This window comes from Salvelinus fontinalis, chromosome 17 (genome assembly GCF_029448725.1).
Source record: "Salvelinus fontinalis isolate EN_2023a chromosome 17, ASM2944872v1, whole genome shotgun sequence".
In the NCBI taxonomy this organism is placed as follows: Eukaryota; Metazoa; Chordata; class Actinopteri; order Salmoniformes; family Salmonidae; genus Salvelinus; species Salvelinus fontinalis.
The window spans coordinates 37047297-37066253 of NC_074681.1; the positions used below are offsets into that span (position 1 = coordinate 37047297).

General features: G+C 45.9%; 1 protein-coding gene across 2 annotated transcripts; it reads right to left on the bottom strand.

The window, feature by feature from the left end:
- Nucleotides 1–322: 322 nt before the first annotated feature.
- On the bottom strand, nt 323–16137 carry si:ch211-267e7.3 (ADAMTS-like protein 2). 2 transcript variants are annotated; one of them, XM_055867281.1, is made up of 18 exons: nt 15795–16137; nt 11596–11777; nt 9245–9320; nt 8395–8497; nt 7525–7670; nt 7104–7227; nt 6869–6949; nt 6428–6603; nt 5840–6299; nt 5210–5567; nt 4825–4928; nt 4390–4516; nt 3893–4106; nt 3318–3473; nt 2752–2922; nt 2175–2351; nt 1729–1873; nt 323–1645 (listed from the first exon to the last, which is right to left on the bottom strand). In XM_055867281.1, exons 1-18 carry the CDS (start codon nt 15891–15893, stop codon nt 1524–1526), a joined length of 3021 nt encoding a protein of 1006 aa, XP_055723256.1. In that variant the 5' UTR covers nt 15894–16137; the 3' UTR covers nt 323–1523. The 2 variants fall into 2 exon arrangements, with proteins under 2 accessions (XP_055723256.1, XP_055723255.1); XM_055867280.1 differs by having other exon boundaries at nt 4825–4931.
- Nucleotides 16138–18957: the final 2820 nt, after the last annotated feature.

Genomic DNA, 18957 nt, shown 5'->3' on the forward strand with positions numbered 1-18957 from the left:
CGAGTGGTCATGACTTTTTTTTAAAACTTTCCCGTCATCTCCAACTCAACACAACGAAAAAAAGGACAGGGTTGTCTAAGTTGTTAAAACGTAACATTTCAGTCTGTGCTTGAAAGCCTGAACGACGCAATCACCTGAAGACATTATTTCATGAACGTCTTTCCAGATTCCGTAGTTCTTCTGTGGCCACCAACGTTTATTGAATTACCTCTAACCATTATGTTCTCTTACTATGCTCTGTAAGTGTTGTGGAAAAGTCCAAGGGAATGTACGATAGTAGCCTGGTAAAGCGGTGTAAACTCAAAAAAAAACAACAACCGTGGAACTTCCAAAACAGCTTGGCTTTTATTTTCGGTCTTCCTAAAACAGCTGGAGACATACAGTACACATTTAGAACAATTACAGCAGAAGAGGTGGAGAGACCGTGCACTGAGTGGTCGAGCCACGGTTGGACGGTCGGACCGGTTGGTCTCTCCTGACCGTGGAGCTGTGGATCCAGCTCGATATACAGTCACGTAACAGGAGCTGCCTTTGGGGGGTTGTAGTGTTACTGAGCGGTTTGCGCCCGACACCCAGGGTATTATAGCACCTTTGGTGGGAGTTGGTCTGGCTCCCAGGGTTTTGGGCTTGGAGGAAAAGGGGGTAGAGAGGTGGACGGGGTGGAAGGTCTTGGGTTAGGGGTGAGGATAGGCATGAGGTTCTGGTAGTGGTTAGGGAGGAAGGAGAGATTGGGGGACAATTCTAGCCTGGTCTCATCTGTATGTGCTTTAGGGAACCCCTCTCTGCAACGTTCCTTTCTTATCATTCCAAACGTGTACAGGTAACTGCCAAAATAATGGAAACACTTGAGTAAATGAGGGTTCTGGAGGCTCTGTTATGGTGTGTGGTGCTTTTTCCTGGCATGGTTTATGTCCACTCAACCCCTTAGAGGGCCAGGTAAACGCCAACCTATGGTGAATCATTTCTACCCAGATGGGAGTGGGCGACATTGCCTCCATCCACAGGGCACGAGTGGTCACTAAATGGTTTGATGAGCATGAAAACGGTGTAAACCATATGCCATGGCCGTCTCAGTCACCAGATCTCAACCCAAATTAACACTTATGGGAGATTCTGGAGCACCGCCTGAGACAGCGTTTTCCACCACCATCAACAAAACACTAAATGATGTCATTTCTCATGGAAGGATGGTGTCGCATCGATCCAATAGAGTTCCAGACACTTGTAGAATCTATGTCAAGTTGCATTGAAGCTGTTCTGGTGGCTTGTGGTGGCCCAACGCCCTATTAAGACACTTTATGTTGGTGTTTCCATAATTTTGGCAGTTACCCGTAGCTTTGGCATGAAAACAAGTCAGAGTTGGCTACAGGCCATATAACTTCTGGAACCAGGCTATAGGACAAGTCTACAATCTAAAGGAAAAGAGTCCAGGGCACAGTGCAAGGTGTCCTGTATGGGGACTGTCTTCACATTCTGTGGGGGGCCATTGTGAGTGCGGGCCCCTGGCCTGTGGCCCCTGGCCCTTACGGGGCCTTGCTCTTACAGGACTGGCAGCAGGCCTTCCTGTAGTACCAGTGTGTACACAGCTTCACCTTCAGCACCAGGGCACAGTTGGCCGTAGCCTTGTCCTGACACACCTCTTCAACTGGGGGAGAAGAGGGGGGGACAATATTACAGTGGCCATTTTGACAGACAGACAGTTAGGCAGACAGACAGCGTTCTTCCTACCTGGGGCCTCTGTGGGACAGGCCTGCACCTCACACGTCTGCCCGGCCTCAGGTTTGAGGGCGGAATCACAGCTGTGGCCTAGCTCCTCCCCCTGGTAGCACTTCACCTCCCGAACGTGCACCCCGCTGCCACATGTCTTACTGCACTGTGATGGGAGGAGAAGAAAAGCAACGGCATTACTCACACACAGGAACAAAAAGTGACAAGCGTCCACATTTTGTACTGTGCTTGAGAAGGGAGAGAGTGAGAGCATCACACAAACCCTGCAGTTATTCTTTCCCATCTACTACTAAACTATGACTTAAATACTGATAGAATGGTCTAAATAACAGTGGAATGAGCTAGAGGAGTCTGCGCTAGACAGAGTGCGATGGAGAGGAGTCCATTGATGGTCCTAAGTAAGTGAGTAACAGTGACAGCGGTTGGATCGCTCTAACGACATGTACCTGAGACCAGGAAGTGGTGAACCACTTGGAGCAGGGCCTCTCGAAGCAGGCGGAGCTCTCCTCGGGTTTGAGGGCGGAGTCACACGTCTGCCCGTGGAACTCCTTAAACACGCCGTCCTCCAGGCCTGAACACACCACCTGCCGCGTTTTCACCCCCCGCCCACAGGTGGTGTTACACTGGTGGTACACAGGGAGGAGAGGAGAGGAAGATTGTCACAGCCACAGCCAGAGACTTCTCTGTCATCTTGCATGTAGTTCCTTTGTGGATCATGCATTTCACACAGCGGTACATGCAGGTAAGAAAGGAAGACTGTTACGCCCAAAACCAGTCATCGGTAAACCCGCATTCATTTTTTTCATGACCTTTTTTTTAATGAAGTTTTGTCCTTGCTGTAAGGCCTGGACTTGTTTGTTGCGTTATTACCATGACAATGTTTGCTAAGCGTATTGAATCAAATGGGATGAAAATAGAAACGACTGAAGCTGAACTCACGGTGAACTCTCAAATAAAAGATCTGACTTGTATTGAGCCCTGCTAGGCAAGTCTTTCTTCTCCATAAAGCTACAGCACACTCACCTGTTCCCACTCCTGTTCCACCCAGTGCGCGGGGCAGTTCTTGTCCCCACAGGGGTACACGGCCAGGGGCTTGAGGTCCAGGTCGCACTGGCCGTCAGAGATCACGTTGCCGTTGCTGTTCTTGCACGCCACGTAGCGCGTCATCCTGCCCTCGCCACAGGCCCCTGAACACTTAGAGAGTACACAGACAGCCAGGGGGGGAGGAAGGGGAGAGAGAGAGAGTGTGAGGGAGGGACAGTAAGGAAGAGTAAGAAGATGTACGAGAGAGACAGTACGTGATGACAGGGAAATAGAGAGAGGGAAACAAAGGGACAAGGAGGGAGAGCGTATTCAAGATCAAGAGGAGCTGTGTTGATTTCCTATCAATTATATATTATCAAAATACAATATCAAGATTCTTTATCAGCCCATATTGTTGCTGCCAAGGCCTAAGAACATGACGATCTGTGTAGTTGATGATGTAAAGGAGTTTCTTCCTGACCACGTGAATACCCCTGGGGAATACCCATTGGGTGTTAGCTGTGCCTAGGCTAAGACCTTCGTGCAGCCGAGGGTGGCTAACTCACAGGGCCCCAGTCCGAAACAGTCCACCTGCGGTCACAGGGCGGTCCCTCACACTCCTTCTCGCTGAGTGGCCGCGAGGATTCGTTACACAGACGCGTCTCCATGGAGCAGCGCACCTCCCGACTCCTCAAACCACGTCCCCCACACCGAGCGGAACACTGGAAGAGAGAAACGACCACACTGCCCTCCATCAACACTCAGAGAACACTCACTATTATGATCCTTCACTCCTGAGTGATTATTATTCTTTTATTTAACTAGGCAAGTCAGTTCAGAACAAATTTTTTCCTACAATGACGGCCTAGGAACAGTGGGTGAACTGCCTTGTTCAGGGGCAGAACGACAGATTTTTACCTCGTCAGCTCGGGGATTCGATCTAGCAACCTTTCGGTTACTGGCCCAACGCTCTAACCACTGGGCTACCTGCCGCTCGTGATCCAACGATGAAGTACGATAGCTAACATTTTACAACTTCATATGGTTCCTACTGTTACCCAGAACACATACTTGAAGATCCATTTCTATCGTAAAGATTCCTTGACAGATACACCATTTTTAAAAACACACACACACACACCTCAGACCAGTCAGAGACTTCCCACTGTGGGCCACAGCCTTTGCTCTTGCAGGCCTTGCGTGCCATTGGTTTCTGCAGCTCTGCAGCCACACACAGCTCGTCGTACACAGAGCTGTCGAAGCCTGGAGCCATCATCTTCCAGCAGCGCACTGTGCGGAACTGGTAGCCCTCGCCGCACGTCCTCGAACACTCACTCCACCGACTGGTCTCCCACCTAGGGCGAAGACCCAGTCAGACCACGTATAAAGGTTAGTAGAAGGCTTTAGCTCCGCTGGCTAACGCAATCTTATGGCATGCAGGGCAACCGGGTTCAAACTCCAGGCGGTCACAATTGTACTGGAGAAAAGTTATTATTTGTGTGAAGGGAACGGGAGACTGAATGTTATTCTGAAACCATCAGGTCCTAGCCAACGGAATACAATTCAGAATACTATTTAATGGTCCACAAGGACCCCAGTCTGATGTTGCGGTCAAACTGATCATATGGGATATCGAACCTGGGTGGACACTCCTTCCCGGTGCAGAACTCATGTGTGGGTTCAGGTCTGGTCACGGCGTCACAGTAAGTCTCATCCACCTCAGAGCCGTCGTACCGGACGCACAGGGCGTAGGACGTGCTGATACCTGGCAAGGAAACGTAGACTACCATGACCAATATAATACCGAAACTCACACAGCTGTTGAACAGTCAGGGTTAAACAAAACATCCCAGTGAACATGTATCCTTTACGTTAAGTTGGTTAATGAGACTAAAGTATATTTAGTGAGAGGTATGATCAACCTGGAGAGAAGAGACACTAAGTGATTTGCCAGTACCGGTGCGTGTCTATGTTTGTGTAACGTGTGTGAGAATGTGTGTGTACAATGTGGGGGGTGTACGTGTGTGTGTGTGTCTGTGTACACTGTGTGTGTGGTGTGGCTGGTAGCTGCACCTGTGGTACATGTTGAGCTGCAGGGTGCATACGCAGATACCTTCCATCTGTACATGTCAGCAAGGCTGATGTCACGGTCTAGCAATCCCACCTCAAACTCATTGCTGCTGGAACGCATTGGGAGAGAGAGGGAGGAAGAAGGACAAAACCCGGAGAATGGGAGGAAGAGATCGAGGGAGAGGGAGAAAGGTGATTGAACGTCTGAATTGAACCAAGTTGAACCTAGCAATGTATCTACTTAATATAAAGGTAGGTACCATCGGGGGGGAAAGCATGATGGTTATTCAATATGAAAATGCAAAGGGCCAACAAATAACAACAAACTAAAGCACATAAAATGCGACAGACCCCCCCCCCCCCCCACCCTTCCACTAAGGCAGCTCACCTCTCTGTGTCGGGGGCCTGTACCGGCTCTACCTGGTGGAGGTTGACGAGGTTGGAACTCTCTGTCCCGTTGGGCTCTGGTTGGAAAAGGAGTCCATAGGGGGCGCTGTCCTCAGCCGTGGCCTCGTGGAGGTTGAGGCTGCCTGGGTAGATCTCCAGCTGGGCCAGGCTGTTGTCCAGGGAGGAGCTGGTGTTGAGTTCCAGGAGAGGGCAGAGGTTGGAGCCATCCTGGCAGGGTTGTCTGAAGCCACCTGGCTCAGAGACCAGGTCCAGGAACAGGCTCCTGTGGAGGGGCTTGGATGGTCGGTGGGTGCCATTGGGACCGGGAGAGTCGCCATCGATCAAGTTTGAGTCTGTCCCTTGTAAAATATTGTAAAATACATAGAAATGATTTCAGATCTCATTAAAAATTCTTCAGAACAGTCCCATTACAAAAGGGCATCAAAACTGTTTGCTGATATCCCGCAATAATATACTTCGAAGAAACTTCCCAACTAAAAGTGACAGACTACAGGCCAATGTCCTTGTACGTTACAGATACAACAATGTATGTACATTTGAAAGTTAAAACTCTCTGTAAAACAGTCAAGTGGATACACAGCCCAGATATCAACTTCCTACTCAGACTCACTGTAGTTAGCAGGTGCAGGATGTCCCTGGTCTCCTAGCTTATTCTCCAGGTTGTTGTGGTAGATCTCACTGGCTGGTCTGAACACCAGCATGGCTGGAGGTCGACTGAGGTTGAGAGGAGCCTGTAGTTCCCACACAAGACCTTCATGGTCATGGTCATGGTCTACATCTGGAGGCTCGTCCGGGACCAGAACACCACTGTGGTTTCCCAGCTTCCCATAGTCCTCGCTGGCCTCAATCTCATTATCATTGAAGGAGAGTTCAGTGGCAGTGGCGTTGGCTATTGTTTCTTGGGCCACCGGGGGCCATGGTTCTGGGACTGCTGGTTCGACAACGGACAGTGCTCGTATCTGGACCTCCTCTGGAGGTGAGGCTACTGGGGTTGTTGTGCGGGCTTCTGGGGTGCGAGGTACGGTGTACTCGTATGTGATGTGGGGCATCTTTCCATTCAGGTTGTAGTACTTGTATAAAAGGGTAAGAGGCCTTTCAATCACATTACAACAAAGCCAACATGTCAATTGTCTATTTTTAGGACTCACTGGAAAACATGCCCTAGTTACCTACAGACAGTACATACCTAAATACCTACCATGACGTTTAGCCCCTGGTCAGTGGGTCCTTGGGCGATGATGTACTCAAATCCATCTGATAAGAGGTTAGCGGGTCTCCTGTACTTGAAGACTGTGCCAGCAACACGGAAGTTACGGGGATTGTCGATAATTGTGTTCCCATTGAAAAAGAAGTGTCCTGCTTCATCGGATAGGGCTGGAGGAAAGCAATACGATCTTATGGACAACAGCTGTAACAACTTTCTCGCTAAATTAATTTTGTTTTAGATTTATTCCACGAACCCAGACACGAGTTTTGATTGGATAGGGCCTATGGTAATCGCACGGAAATCAACAACAGCTCATATTTCTTCATTCTAGTAACTATGAAGGTTGTCCAAAACATGTTCCGCTTGTTAAGTTTCACAATTTCTAGTTACTGTATCCCAATCAAATTCAATACAACATGATCTGAATCTTACCCAGTATATTTTCGGTTTTCCGTCTCTCAATGATCTGGATGTCGGTGGCACCAACAGGAATGTTGGTGATAAACACATAACCTGAACCAAAGGGGAAAAAACAAGATCACCCACCTTTATTTCCAGGCACACTGTGAAATGGAGGTTAGGGCTCTTTGATTTTATAGATGTTTAGAAGGGCACTTAAAAAAGGTAGGATATGCTGTATAACCTCTTGATACTACTTAAGATATACCTAACTGTGTGCTCCCTTTCCGGTGAGATCCAGACACTCTGTAGCAGGAGCTGCCATTCCCGCCGCACACGCCGCACGTATCTACTGTTTTACTGGAATAAAGCTTCCCGTCACAACCCACCGTCTGTAGTACAGGGCAGCCAGGGGAGAGAAGAGAAGAAAGTCCTCATGCGTTTGGGATCCTTTTCCTAACCCTGTGACCTGACCAGGAAAACTAGGTATATTGTTTGGCAGATGCTTTGAACCAAACAAGACTCAAGTGGTTAATTAGGTAAAAAATCTCCTGGCATTAACTCATTACAGACCTAGGTCCAAAGGGCATTGATTGACATTGCTTGGCAGATGCTTTGAACCAAAAGAGACTCAAGCGGTTGATCACGGAAAAAAATGTATGGTCCTAATACCGATCCCTGTGGCGCACCTGACACTGGCCCTCAATGCAGACACCCTGGTAGATGCCGTCCCGGCAGTAGGTTCCGTCGTGCGCAGGGACCAGCAGCTGCCTCTCCCCTGTGGTGCTGGTGCACTGAAGGTCACACGGCTTGTTGGAGATACTGATGTAGTCATCTGGGCCAGGAAGTGACAGAGAACAACTTAAAGAAATGTTCAGATACTCTTAAGTTCGTTAAGGCTGTTTTGACGCTAGCTACAAAAGCCAGTCCCTGAGGTTATTGTCTAGAACGGAGATTTGATTAGAAAGGGATTGAGAAATTCACCCAAATGCGATTAGATATGAATGAGAATGTTTTTATTTGTCATGTCTATATGTCATTTACCTAGAAACCAAGACATAATAGTCTAAGTTTAAAGATGACATAAGCCTTGGACTGGGGCCTTAGAGCATGATGCAAGACGTTCTATGGAAAGGTACTCGTTTCCTGATTCTGGCAGGCAAGAGCCAAGCGAGGCAGACAAAAGAATGAAAGACAAAGAGACAAATGAAGGAGTAATCATGAGAGAAAAAAATGAACATCAAATGAATGCAACTAGGCAAAAGCTTGAGAGGGAAAGGAAGAAGGAGAGAGAGGGAGAAATAGAAGGTGCGTCCCAATAATAGCTTCTTTCTCCTGAAGTGTGCACATGTTCATTACTTCCCACAAATCTAAAAGCATAGGATTGGTGGAGGCATGGGCTCGGGGGAGTCTTCACCATATTTCTTATACCAGTCATTTCCTTTTCGAATCAGTGAAGGTGAACAACCGCACACTTCTATAGGGAGGAGTTATAATTGGGACCTAGCAAAATAGCATTTTAGAGAACGAAAACCATCTATGACTAATTCATTGCTTACCTGGATAGAGGGGCACCCACTCATAGTGTCTCCTGCCGAAGGCTTTGGCGTTGAACTGGGAGCACTGCTGCTGCTTAAAGCTAACACTGGTACTGACGCAGGGCTGGGGAGAAAGACGAGAACAGCAGGATGAGACAAGAGTAAACCAAGTCTCAGAAACAAATGGAAGTAGAGTAGGCAAGGCAGGTTTTTTGGACCGTGACACTGAAACATCTTCGGTCTAAAGCTCATATTCCCCTTTAACAGGGCAGTCCGCAGTTGAAAACAATAACAACAGGCCACCCTGCCTCTGTTTTGGTAAAAAGCTGAGGGATGGGCCTGGAGAAATGTAAACAGTCTTAAATGCATACAGTAGACTGAGCTATTGATGCAAGGACTGACCATCCAAGATATCAAAATTACGGTTTTGAGCATATTTGGAGGCTATAGAGTGTTTGTTTACATGTATAATGTTTCCAAACATTGGAGTAAAACTAGCATATATTTTGGGTTCCGACAGGGTACGACAGTTAAACTTAGCTCATCTGGGCTTTTAGTCAGGCGCTGGGCCATTTAGGGGGAGATTCCTCCCCAGATAAGCACCAGGGTTTTGACTTTGTAAGATACCTGTATATTCTTCAAGAATCAATTAGTATATATCCTTAATTTATAAGTCCAAAGAGTATGTAGCAACTGCAGATTGCCCTTTTAAAGGGGTGCTGAATCAATGTAAACGTAATCCATTAGAAATGGGTTAGGGCAATGGTGCATAAGCTAATAGGTGCCAAGCAAAAACTGTTGTTGAGACTCAGTTGATACTCCCAAAAGGAGAGGAGAAAATTCACTTCATGGTGTTGGGGTAAAAGCATACCTGAAATGGACATAGCTGATACTGCTTCGGAGATCCGACACAGAAGGAACTGTTGATGTTCTGTGTGGCAGTGAGTCTGGAGAGAAAGGATTTGAAACATACTTATCTGGCATGAGCAGACACAATGGGATATTACAATAAAGATACCTTAGCTTGAGCCTTGTTAAGGGTCTCACAGTGTACTCCTTAAGATTTGTAAAGTGGAAGTGGCCTCAAAGGTTCACGATAAGCTCATAGAAGAAAAAGGTGAGTTACTCTAGTATCTCCACTGTGGTAATCCCTTTAAGGAGTCAGCCCTTCATGTTTAGCCTACTTTTCTAACATGAGATAGACACATCTAGCTCTCACAGTCTGAGCCCCACCTAGACTCCAGATGTTGAACGTTCCCAGGCTTTTTCAGCGCTTTCCCCAACACTCCTTCCACTCCTCCCCTCCAGATGTGGGTCTCCTCTTCTCTCTCTCTCTCCTTCTCTCTCTCTCTCTAACACACCCTTTCCATCTCCCCTCTTCCGTTCCCTTGTTCTCTTTCCCTCTCTCCCTGTCTCTCTTTGTCTTCATTCACCCACCCCCCTTCACCCTCTCTCTCTCTCTTCTTTCCCCTCTCTCTCTCTTTACTCTCATCTCCCTCTTTCTCTCTCTCTCCCCACCCCCCTTCACCCTCCCCAAACCCCCACACCACACAGGGGGAGTGTTAATGGGCGCCAGGTGGAACAGCTCAAAGTCAAACCCTGGTGCTTATCTGGGGAGGAATCTCCCCCTAAATGGCCCAGCGCCTGACTAAAAGCCCTTTTATAAATATGGCTGTCACTCCGGCCAGACTGGCCCGTGTCATGTGGAACCGCTGACCGCCGGGATTGATGTTCATTCCACAGGACATTCCTCGGACCGCAAGAGGGTGCCCCGGAGGTTATTTGTCAGGGGGGGAAACGTCTCTTTTTCACGCTCTCTCTGTCTCTTTCTTTCATTCCCTCTCTCTTTCTCTCTCTCTCTTGCTCTCTTTCTCGACCTCCTATTCTCTCAAACGAAAACTGGTGGGGTCAAAACCTATACTTACATCTAAGCCATTTGGAAATATGACGTTTTGTATTTGTCTCCCTAGAAACTGTTAATCCACATAACTGTCAAGTTAATGAAAACCCCAAATCCACCTTATTTAACAAACCCAGTTCTCAAACAAATCCATCAGCATTATTCCTTGAATCCTCCACAAACAAAACACATATACACATGTTATATGTTATAGTACATGTTATGTCACATACATGTTATAGTACATGTTATGTCACACACACCAACAGCAGGGGCCGTCAGGCAGGGTTGAACATAGACACTTCAGACCGGAGGTCATTGAGCCCCCAATTACCAGCCGTTTAAATGAACTCTGGAGTCAAACCCGCTGATGAGGACTGACACCCCCCAGTATGAGAAGTGGGTTCAGTTCAGGGTCAAACTGTGTGTGTGTGGGTCTCTGTGTGTATGTGTGTATGTGTGTATGTGTGTATGTGTGTGTGTGTGTGTGTGTGTGTGTGTGTGTGTGTGTGTGTGTGTGTGTGTGTGTGTGTGTGTGTGTGTGTGTGTGTGTGTGTGTGTGTGTGTGTGTGTGTGTGTGTGTGTGTGTTTGTGTGTTAGCAGCACTGCAGCCTGTCAGTCCTGGTCAGACCACTGCTGGGAGACATTTCCGGAACACTTGGAAGTAAGTGTGTGTTGTAATGCCTACATTAGGCTGTCATAAGTGTAATAGTGTAAAGCGTGTCATAACAGTTTGTGACAGCAGGAAACAGGAAGCGTTTTATAAGTCTTGATTGGTTGACTCTGTGATGGTTGGACCTCAATTTCCAGGCTTCCTGAATGAGCCTTTGGAGTATGGTAGAATTGAATTGGAGTTCATTTTGGTAGCTGTCATCATAGCTAGCATGATGTGGGAAATATTGTCACTCTTACAGAAATCTCAAACAGTGTGTTATAACCCAAAAACAAATGTAAGTGTTGGGTCTAATTTTCCTCCAGGAGAGTATTTCACAAACAACATTAATGAGTTGGCAAGCTAACTTTTCAAAACTTTTTTTAACCAATTTGAGTAGCCATAATGATTAGCAGCCTGACTCCTTGGTCCCACTGGCCTAGTTAATTCTAGCATTGGGTTGGCTCTCTACTGCCTAAAGACCATAGCAGGCAGTGGCAGCTTCAGAGAAGTGATGGTTAGTTAGGTTCCCAAGTTTTAGGGAACTACAACTAGTTGTAGAAATAATGTACGGCCCGCACACGCGATTGCTCCAGCACATACCTTTTTGTTAGGCAACGTTTCAATCCAAGAGTGGATCTTCGTCAGGTCAGTGATGGTGTATCTTTACCTCTGCTGCAGACAGTGTCGTTCCTGAGAGCGCACCCCTCCTCCACAGGTCCTGGAGCAGGTGGACCAGCTGCTCCACTCTCCCCACCACTGGGCCACCTCGTCGGGCTGCTGTCCCCGGCCCTGGTGCCTCTGGCTGTGCCGGCTCTGCCGCTGGACATCCTCCCTCCCGTCACTACTGTCCTGGCAGAGACAGAGTATTTTACATGTGTATTACACTGTATGTACAGTATGCACATGTGTGTGTGTGCGCGTGGGTGCTTGTTGCGTGTGTATGTCCATCTCGATGTAGTTTAGGTTGTCCAGAACTGTTTTGTCTCTTCTTCTCTCTCCCCATAAGGAAAGCATAAGGGACAGTTGTGTTGTTTCCTATACGTGTTGGGAAAAGCCCTGTAGCTCTAACAGTAGGGTTGCTGTGCAGACTGCAATTGGCAGCAGCAGCTGGCTGGACTGTTCCAATAAACCCGAGCGGGTACGGAAAACGAAAAGACCGAAAATCACTTTAGGTGGCATTCGCACAAGATTCCCATTGTAAGTGTTCTGTCTGTGTGTAAGAGTAAGGGCAGCAAGTAACACAGTAACATGATTGACTTTGCTTTGCTTCCTCTGTTCCTGAAGTGTGTCCTCCCTGTATGAATAAGCACACACTGGGGAGTGTTTCCCTAAACCATTCAGTGAACACATTGCGACCACTTATGGTGCTATGGTACACTTTCCACCGGACAAACCTGTTAACACGTGTTTGGATACACAGACTGAAGCAGAGTCCAAAAGGGCTGCTGCTACCTCCTGGGGTATGCCTTAAAACCTAGACATTCAGAGTTTATTCCAAGTGGTGAAAGATGCAGGGGTGATACAGTTTACTTCTGTGACTTAAAGGAAAGCAGAAACCTAACCAAAACCTGTAATCCATTTAGGAGGGAGAGAGAGGGGGAAGGAGAGAGAGAAAGGGGGGGGGGGGGGGGGGGGGGGGGGAGAGAAAGAAAGAGCCTAAAATTCAAAACAGAGCTGGTGGTTGGCTATGAATATCTTTTCTTTACAGAGGTAGAGACAGGCCAAGACTTTTAAGAGCATTACTGTGCTTTTGATGAGTTAGAGAGGTGGATGAGAGACTGGAGGGAGGAGGAAGAGAAGGAGGGAGGGAGGGGGAATGGAGACAGAGGGAGGATTGAGGGCTGCTAAAACGAGTGCTAGATGAAAGGGCCAGTGACTGTCTGTGAGTAACTGAAGCTGACTCCTGTTGTCTAGACCTCAGGTTAATCGTAGCCCTCTAAACCTGACCATTAGAGTGCATTAACAGCACACAGACACTGCCATGGCTGGCCACACTGTTCTAGGGCCTCGGATTTCTTCCCAATGATTAATGTTTCACACTCAATATTTCTCAAGAGTAGAAACTGTGGTTATAGAACCTATATTCAACTGCACATTTTGAATTATTTGCAGCCATTTTTGGGTGGTATTTTTAGGTTGCCTATAATTTTAGTTTTATAATTTTGGGAAGACTTGTGTTTGCATGTTTTGCTGGCCTATAGTCTATATGACAGCCATATAGATTTCACAACACGCTCATTTTACATCACCACAAATTTGAATACAAGAACTGGTAATGAAAAAAAAGCAAGTTTGCTAAAATCACAAACATGAGCAAAAATCCGAAAAGATTGACAGTTCTGTAACTCAACTAGGGGGACTAGATGCTTGGTTTCTCTAATGATTGCCTCGTCTGGTTCACCAACTACTTCTCTGATAGAGTTCAGTGTGTCAAATCGGAGGGTCTGTTGTCCGGGCCTCTGGCAGTCTCTATGGGGGTGCCACAGGGTTCAATTCTTGGACCGACTCTCTTCTCTGTTTACATCAATGATGTCGCTCTTGCTGCTGGTGATTCTCTGATCCACCTCTACGCAGACGACACTATTCTGTATACTTCTGGCCCTTCTTTTGACACTGTGTTAACAACCCTCCAGGCGAGCTTCAATGCCATACAACTCTCCTTCCGTGGCCTCCAACTGCTCTTAAATACAAGTAAAACCAAATGCATGCTCTTCAACCGATCGCTGCCTGCTCCTGCCCGCCTGTCCAACATCACTACTTTGGACGGCTCTGACTTAGAATATGTGGACAACTACAAATACCTAGGTGTCTGGTTAGACTGTAAACTCTCCTTCCAGACCCACATCAAACATCTCCAATCCAAAGTCAAATCTAGAATTGGCTTCCTATTCCGCAACAAAGCATCCTTTACTCATGCTGCCAAACATACCATTGTAAAACTGACCATCCTACCAATCCTCGACTTCGGTGATGTCATTTACAAAATAGCCTCCAAAACCCTACTCAATAAATTGGATGCAGTCTATCACAGTGCCATCCGTTTTGTCACCAAAGCCCCATATACTACCCACCACTGCGACCTGTACACTCTCGTTGGCTGGCCCTCGCTTCATACTCGTCGCCAAACCCACTGGTTCCAGGTCATCTACAAGACCCTGCTAGGTAAAGTCCCCCCTTATCTCAGCTCGCTGGTCACCATAGCAGCACCTACCTGTAGCACGCGCTCCAGCAGGTATATCTCTCTAGTCACCCCCAAAACCAATTCTTCCTTTGGACGCCTCTCCTTCCAGTTCTCTGCTGCCAATGACTGGAACGAACTACAAAAATCTCTGAAACTGGAAACACCTATCTCCCTCACTAGCTTTAAGCACCAGCTGTCAGAGCAGCTCATAGATTACTGCACCTGTACATAACCCATCTACAATTTAGCCCAAACAACTACCTCTTTACCTACTGTATTTATTTATTAATTTATTTTGCTCCTTTGCACCCCATTATTTCTGTCTCTACTTTGCACTTTCTTCCAATGCAAACCAACCATTCCAGTGTTTTTTAGTTTTTATTTTACTTGCTGTGTTGTACTCACTTCGCCTCCATGGCCTTTTTATATTTTATTTATTTATACATATATCTGTTTGCCTTCACCTCCCTTATCTCACCTCACTTGCTCACATTGTATATAGACTTATTTTTTTTCACTGTATTATTGACTATATGTTTGTTTTTACTCCATGTGTAACTATGTGTTGTTGTATGTGTCGAACTGCTTTGCTTTATCTTGGCCAGGTCGCAATTGTAAATGAGAACGTGTTCTCAATTTGCCTACCTGGTTAAATAAAGGTTAAATAAAATAAAAATAAAAATGCTTGTCCAAACAAGAATGTGCAAGCCCCATATGTTTCTCTGAATGCCTTCTGGATATCTAGCAATCTAAATAGACTATTTAGTTTTTTTTAACGTTTTAATGCACCAGGCTCTCAAACAATGGACCTCCCGGGAAGTACAAATTAGTATACTTTTGGAGGCGGCGGAGTCCGGTGGGGGGGATAATTGTGCATGGGACAGTTGTATTACAACGTTACTGGAGTTAAGCGGGTCAGCTGCTGCCGCGACCGAGCACGGGTCAGGTGGATGATTCAAGAGGCTGAGTTGTTACTCATACATCAAGAATGGACACGAACCCTTGGAAATGGAAAACCATATCGTTCATAAATGCTGTTTTAACGTATGTAGACGGTTTGAAGCATGTCTGTAAAACGTTCCCGTAAATCTTTTTTCAGAAGCTGTGTTATAACATAGTTCCCTGATGTTGGTTTGAGGTAAACTAGCCGCGGCTACTTTGTTAGCCCATAGGATCCTCTTGTAATATCCCATGTCAAACGTCTCCAGATTACCTTCCTTCAATTTGAACTGAAGTACTATCCAGTACCGTATCCTTCCTCGTCTTCCGTCCCTGCCTCATTAGTTTTAGTCCAGTGGACCACGAAGCTCTCTAATAATGTGCAGCTACTTCAACAGCTTCGGAAATGCCAGGCAGACAGAAATAAAGACTCCAGCTGGGGCTTTGATCTTAAAGCATAAAGAGTCTAGAAAAGGAGTTCGGCATGAAGCATAGCGGAAAAGAAGGCGCAAAACCTAGACTTCACTAATAGCCTACAGTACCGAATGGATTGAAATTGTTGCAGGCAAGCATGGGTTAGTAGGCTAGTCTAGAAAACAGCGTAATACTCTCTTGCCATTTGAATGCTTTCACACAAATACCGGCATACACGAGCAGACATTTGCGTTGAGAGCAAGGATGTTTGAAGCGCACGGCTTTATGGATAAGATAAAAAACAATTTTTGAATGAAAAGTATGCGATTTACCTTAATGTTGCTGGTGGATGCTCTCTCAAAAGTTCCGAATAGGAAGACAGCGCTGTGAATAAGAATAATACCGAATCTTGCGCTCCAAAAACAGTACATGGTTCATTTAGGAACAAGGAGACCTCGCCCCCCCAACCTTAACCACAGCTTGAAAGGGAGGCTCGCACTAAGAGGTCTATTGGGAAGAAAATCCTTGATGCTTTCTTTAATGGCTTTACAACCTGCTGGCCCGAAGGGAAAAGGGGGTTGGTCAAGCCGGCTTTGATTGACGTTGTAGACTTGCAGAACCTTGTACTCTAAATCTAAAACCCACTTCTGGCTCTTTCAATAGTGACTACCTCCACCAGGGGTAGTGGGATAGTTATCCTGTGTTTGTGTGTCTGTCTGTGCGTGCATGAAAGAGCCAGAGAAAGAGAGAGAGTTTTGGGACCATAAACAAGAGAGTGTTTTGGCACCATAAACAAGAGAGAACATTTTCACATCGATTTGCCTATATTTATAGGGTCTAGAGAAACAACTATTGATAGTATAAAAAGGGGAAAGACCTATGGTGTTATGATGTAACACAGAATGGGGAGGTAGTAGGGTAGTTGAACTCACATCTCATGTGGGTTTATGCATAAGGGAGTGACCGAAATTTACACAATTGTTACCCGGAGGAAAATGGGGGAGGGTCATGATTTTTCAATTTCCAGGGGAGGGTCATGTAATTTGTAATTGATTAACAAATCTAACGCAATGGTAAATCTATGCGCTGGCGGTAGGTAGCGCTATAGGTCCGGTGGTGTGTAACAAATATTTTTGATATTTTCACAACCAAAAATTTTCAGTGGGGTGCTGGTGGCACAAAAGGACTAGGTTTTGATGAATAAACCAGTTGTGGGTGTGTCAGGCTTGGCCACTCACTGGCCAATCAGAACGTGCTCCATGGCTAAATATGTGATTGCTTCAAGTTGTGTATTTACTGTCTTTTATGTATTGCATTTGAATCAACTCCAATTCCAATGTTAGTCCATTATAGTTTGTTTAATCGTTTACAGAAATTAAATAACAAAATCTAGACGCATCCCATCTTTGCTAAATATCTTAACTTGAACCTGTTTGCAGTCACATTGTTCTAAGTAATTGCATGGCTTCATTGTTGAAATATATGCATAGCATTCGCGCTGATATAGGGGCTAGGCCTAGTGTAAATTACATTATGGATGAGCATGAACATGCCAAACGTTGTCAATTAGCAAGATACAATTCATTATTGATAAGGCCTAAAAAGAAAGCAAATAATTCAAATAAAATTCGAAACAAAACAACAACTAGTTGTAAATAGCCTATGTCTAAATACACTTACAGGCACAATAATTACTCCCTGCGGGCATGTAATAGGCTATTAAAACAACGCAGACTATGGAGGGTTTTAAGCAGATCCAAACTTTTCACAGTAGCTGAACAGAGATCCAATTTAAAGAAAAAGGGAGAATGTCCACTCACCTTTAGAGTGCTCCTAAATATAATGTTTTGTATAGATACTGGAACCACCATACAGAACGCTTTTACACTTCTCCAGAAGCTGAATTGCATGCGCATCATGGACGTTTTCACCATATAACCAGGACGGTGTCATTTATTCTATGTTGGGTTTGAATAAAATTGGACGAAAAACAAGCAATCTGTTCATTTTTTTCTCTCAACAACAACAATAAATGAATATAAAATGTAATGATGTCATAAAATCGGCAGGATAAAAAAAAACGAAGCATTGCTGTTGAACCAGCCTTCATTATAGTAGGCCTAGGGTAAGGGTAACCTACAGAAGGATTTGGGTTTAACAAATGTGAAACGGCAACAAGCAATTTTTACAGGAAAATAACTTCTAAATACGAAGTTTACCGGTATTCACAGAGGTTCTCATCTCTCGTTTCATGATGGGTATGGACACACGTAGCCTTACATCCAGGCTGTATCACATCCGGTCGTGATTGGGTGTCCCATAGGGCGGCGCACAACTGGCCCAGCATCGTCCAGGTTTGGCCGGGGTAGGCCGTCATTGTAAATAAGAATTTGTTCTTAACTGACTTGCCTAGTTAAATACATTTATTTTGTAAAACATCATGGAGGGGACTGATGTCCTGTTCAGTTTGACTGGGAGAGCGCGAAGATGAGAAAGAGGACCGGAGGTAAGCTTGCTACTGCTATAATTTATTTTAATAAAAAAATATGTTTAGTTGCCCTTATTGAAGCTATTTATCAGAGTTATTGACCTCACAATAAGACATATTCAAGTAATTTACATAACTTTACATTAATATGAAGCAGCAGCCGTGGAGATGGACAGTGCATTGGTGCTGAAAGTTGGCTAATTTGAGAAGTCCTCATTCATTTAAACAGTCTTCATTTTAATATGACTTTAGTCTATTACCAAGAGGGCTTTGTGTTGGAGCCTATTTCTTCCTATTCAAGATATAAGAGGTCGATCTACCTGTTTGACATACTAAATTATAGTCTAGTATCCAAAGATTTTGTCAACCAATTCCATCAGTCACCATGCACTCCTCAAATATCTTAGTGTCAGTGAGTGAAGGGCTTAAAACCAGGGCTCGAATTGAGGGGTATGTGAGGGTATTGTGGCTTTTCACTTTGTTCTCAGATTAGCTGTTATTTGGAGCCATGGGGTCTGCTAGCTCAGCGCTATTGGTACTTAGCAAGGCTCCGTCCCCAGTACATCCATGTCCATACAGGGCAACCATATCAGGAAAGGACACGCACCCACTGTGTGTCGTCTGCCTGAGTCTCGAACACATGGAAGCAGCATTCAACGACCCCCGGTCATGCATCCATTGTAAGGATTTTGCTGCTAACACCATCCATCGGAGAGTGCACAGAGCAGCCCAATGTGGTTCATCTCACACACTGCCTTCGAGCGGGGAGACTACCTCACAGACCAAGCCCTCATGGGTCGACGACATGGATGGCTATCCCAAGGACCTTCACCCACTTTTCCAGGGCTTGGCCCCAGAGGAGGTGGAAGGGGACCTCGTCATCAGCGGAGGAGGAAGAGGACAAGGAAGCGCAAGTCGTTACCTCTAGGCCCTCTTCTGCCCTTAGCGGGGTATCGGTAGAGGATGACAGAAATTTGGCCAGTGATGTCTTCAAATGGGCAGCGACC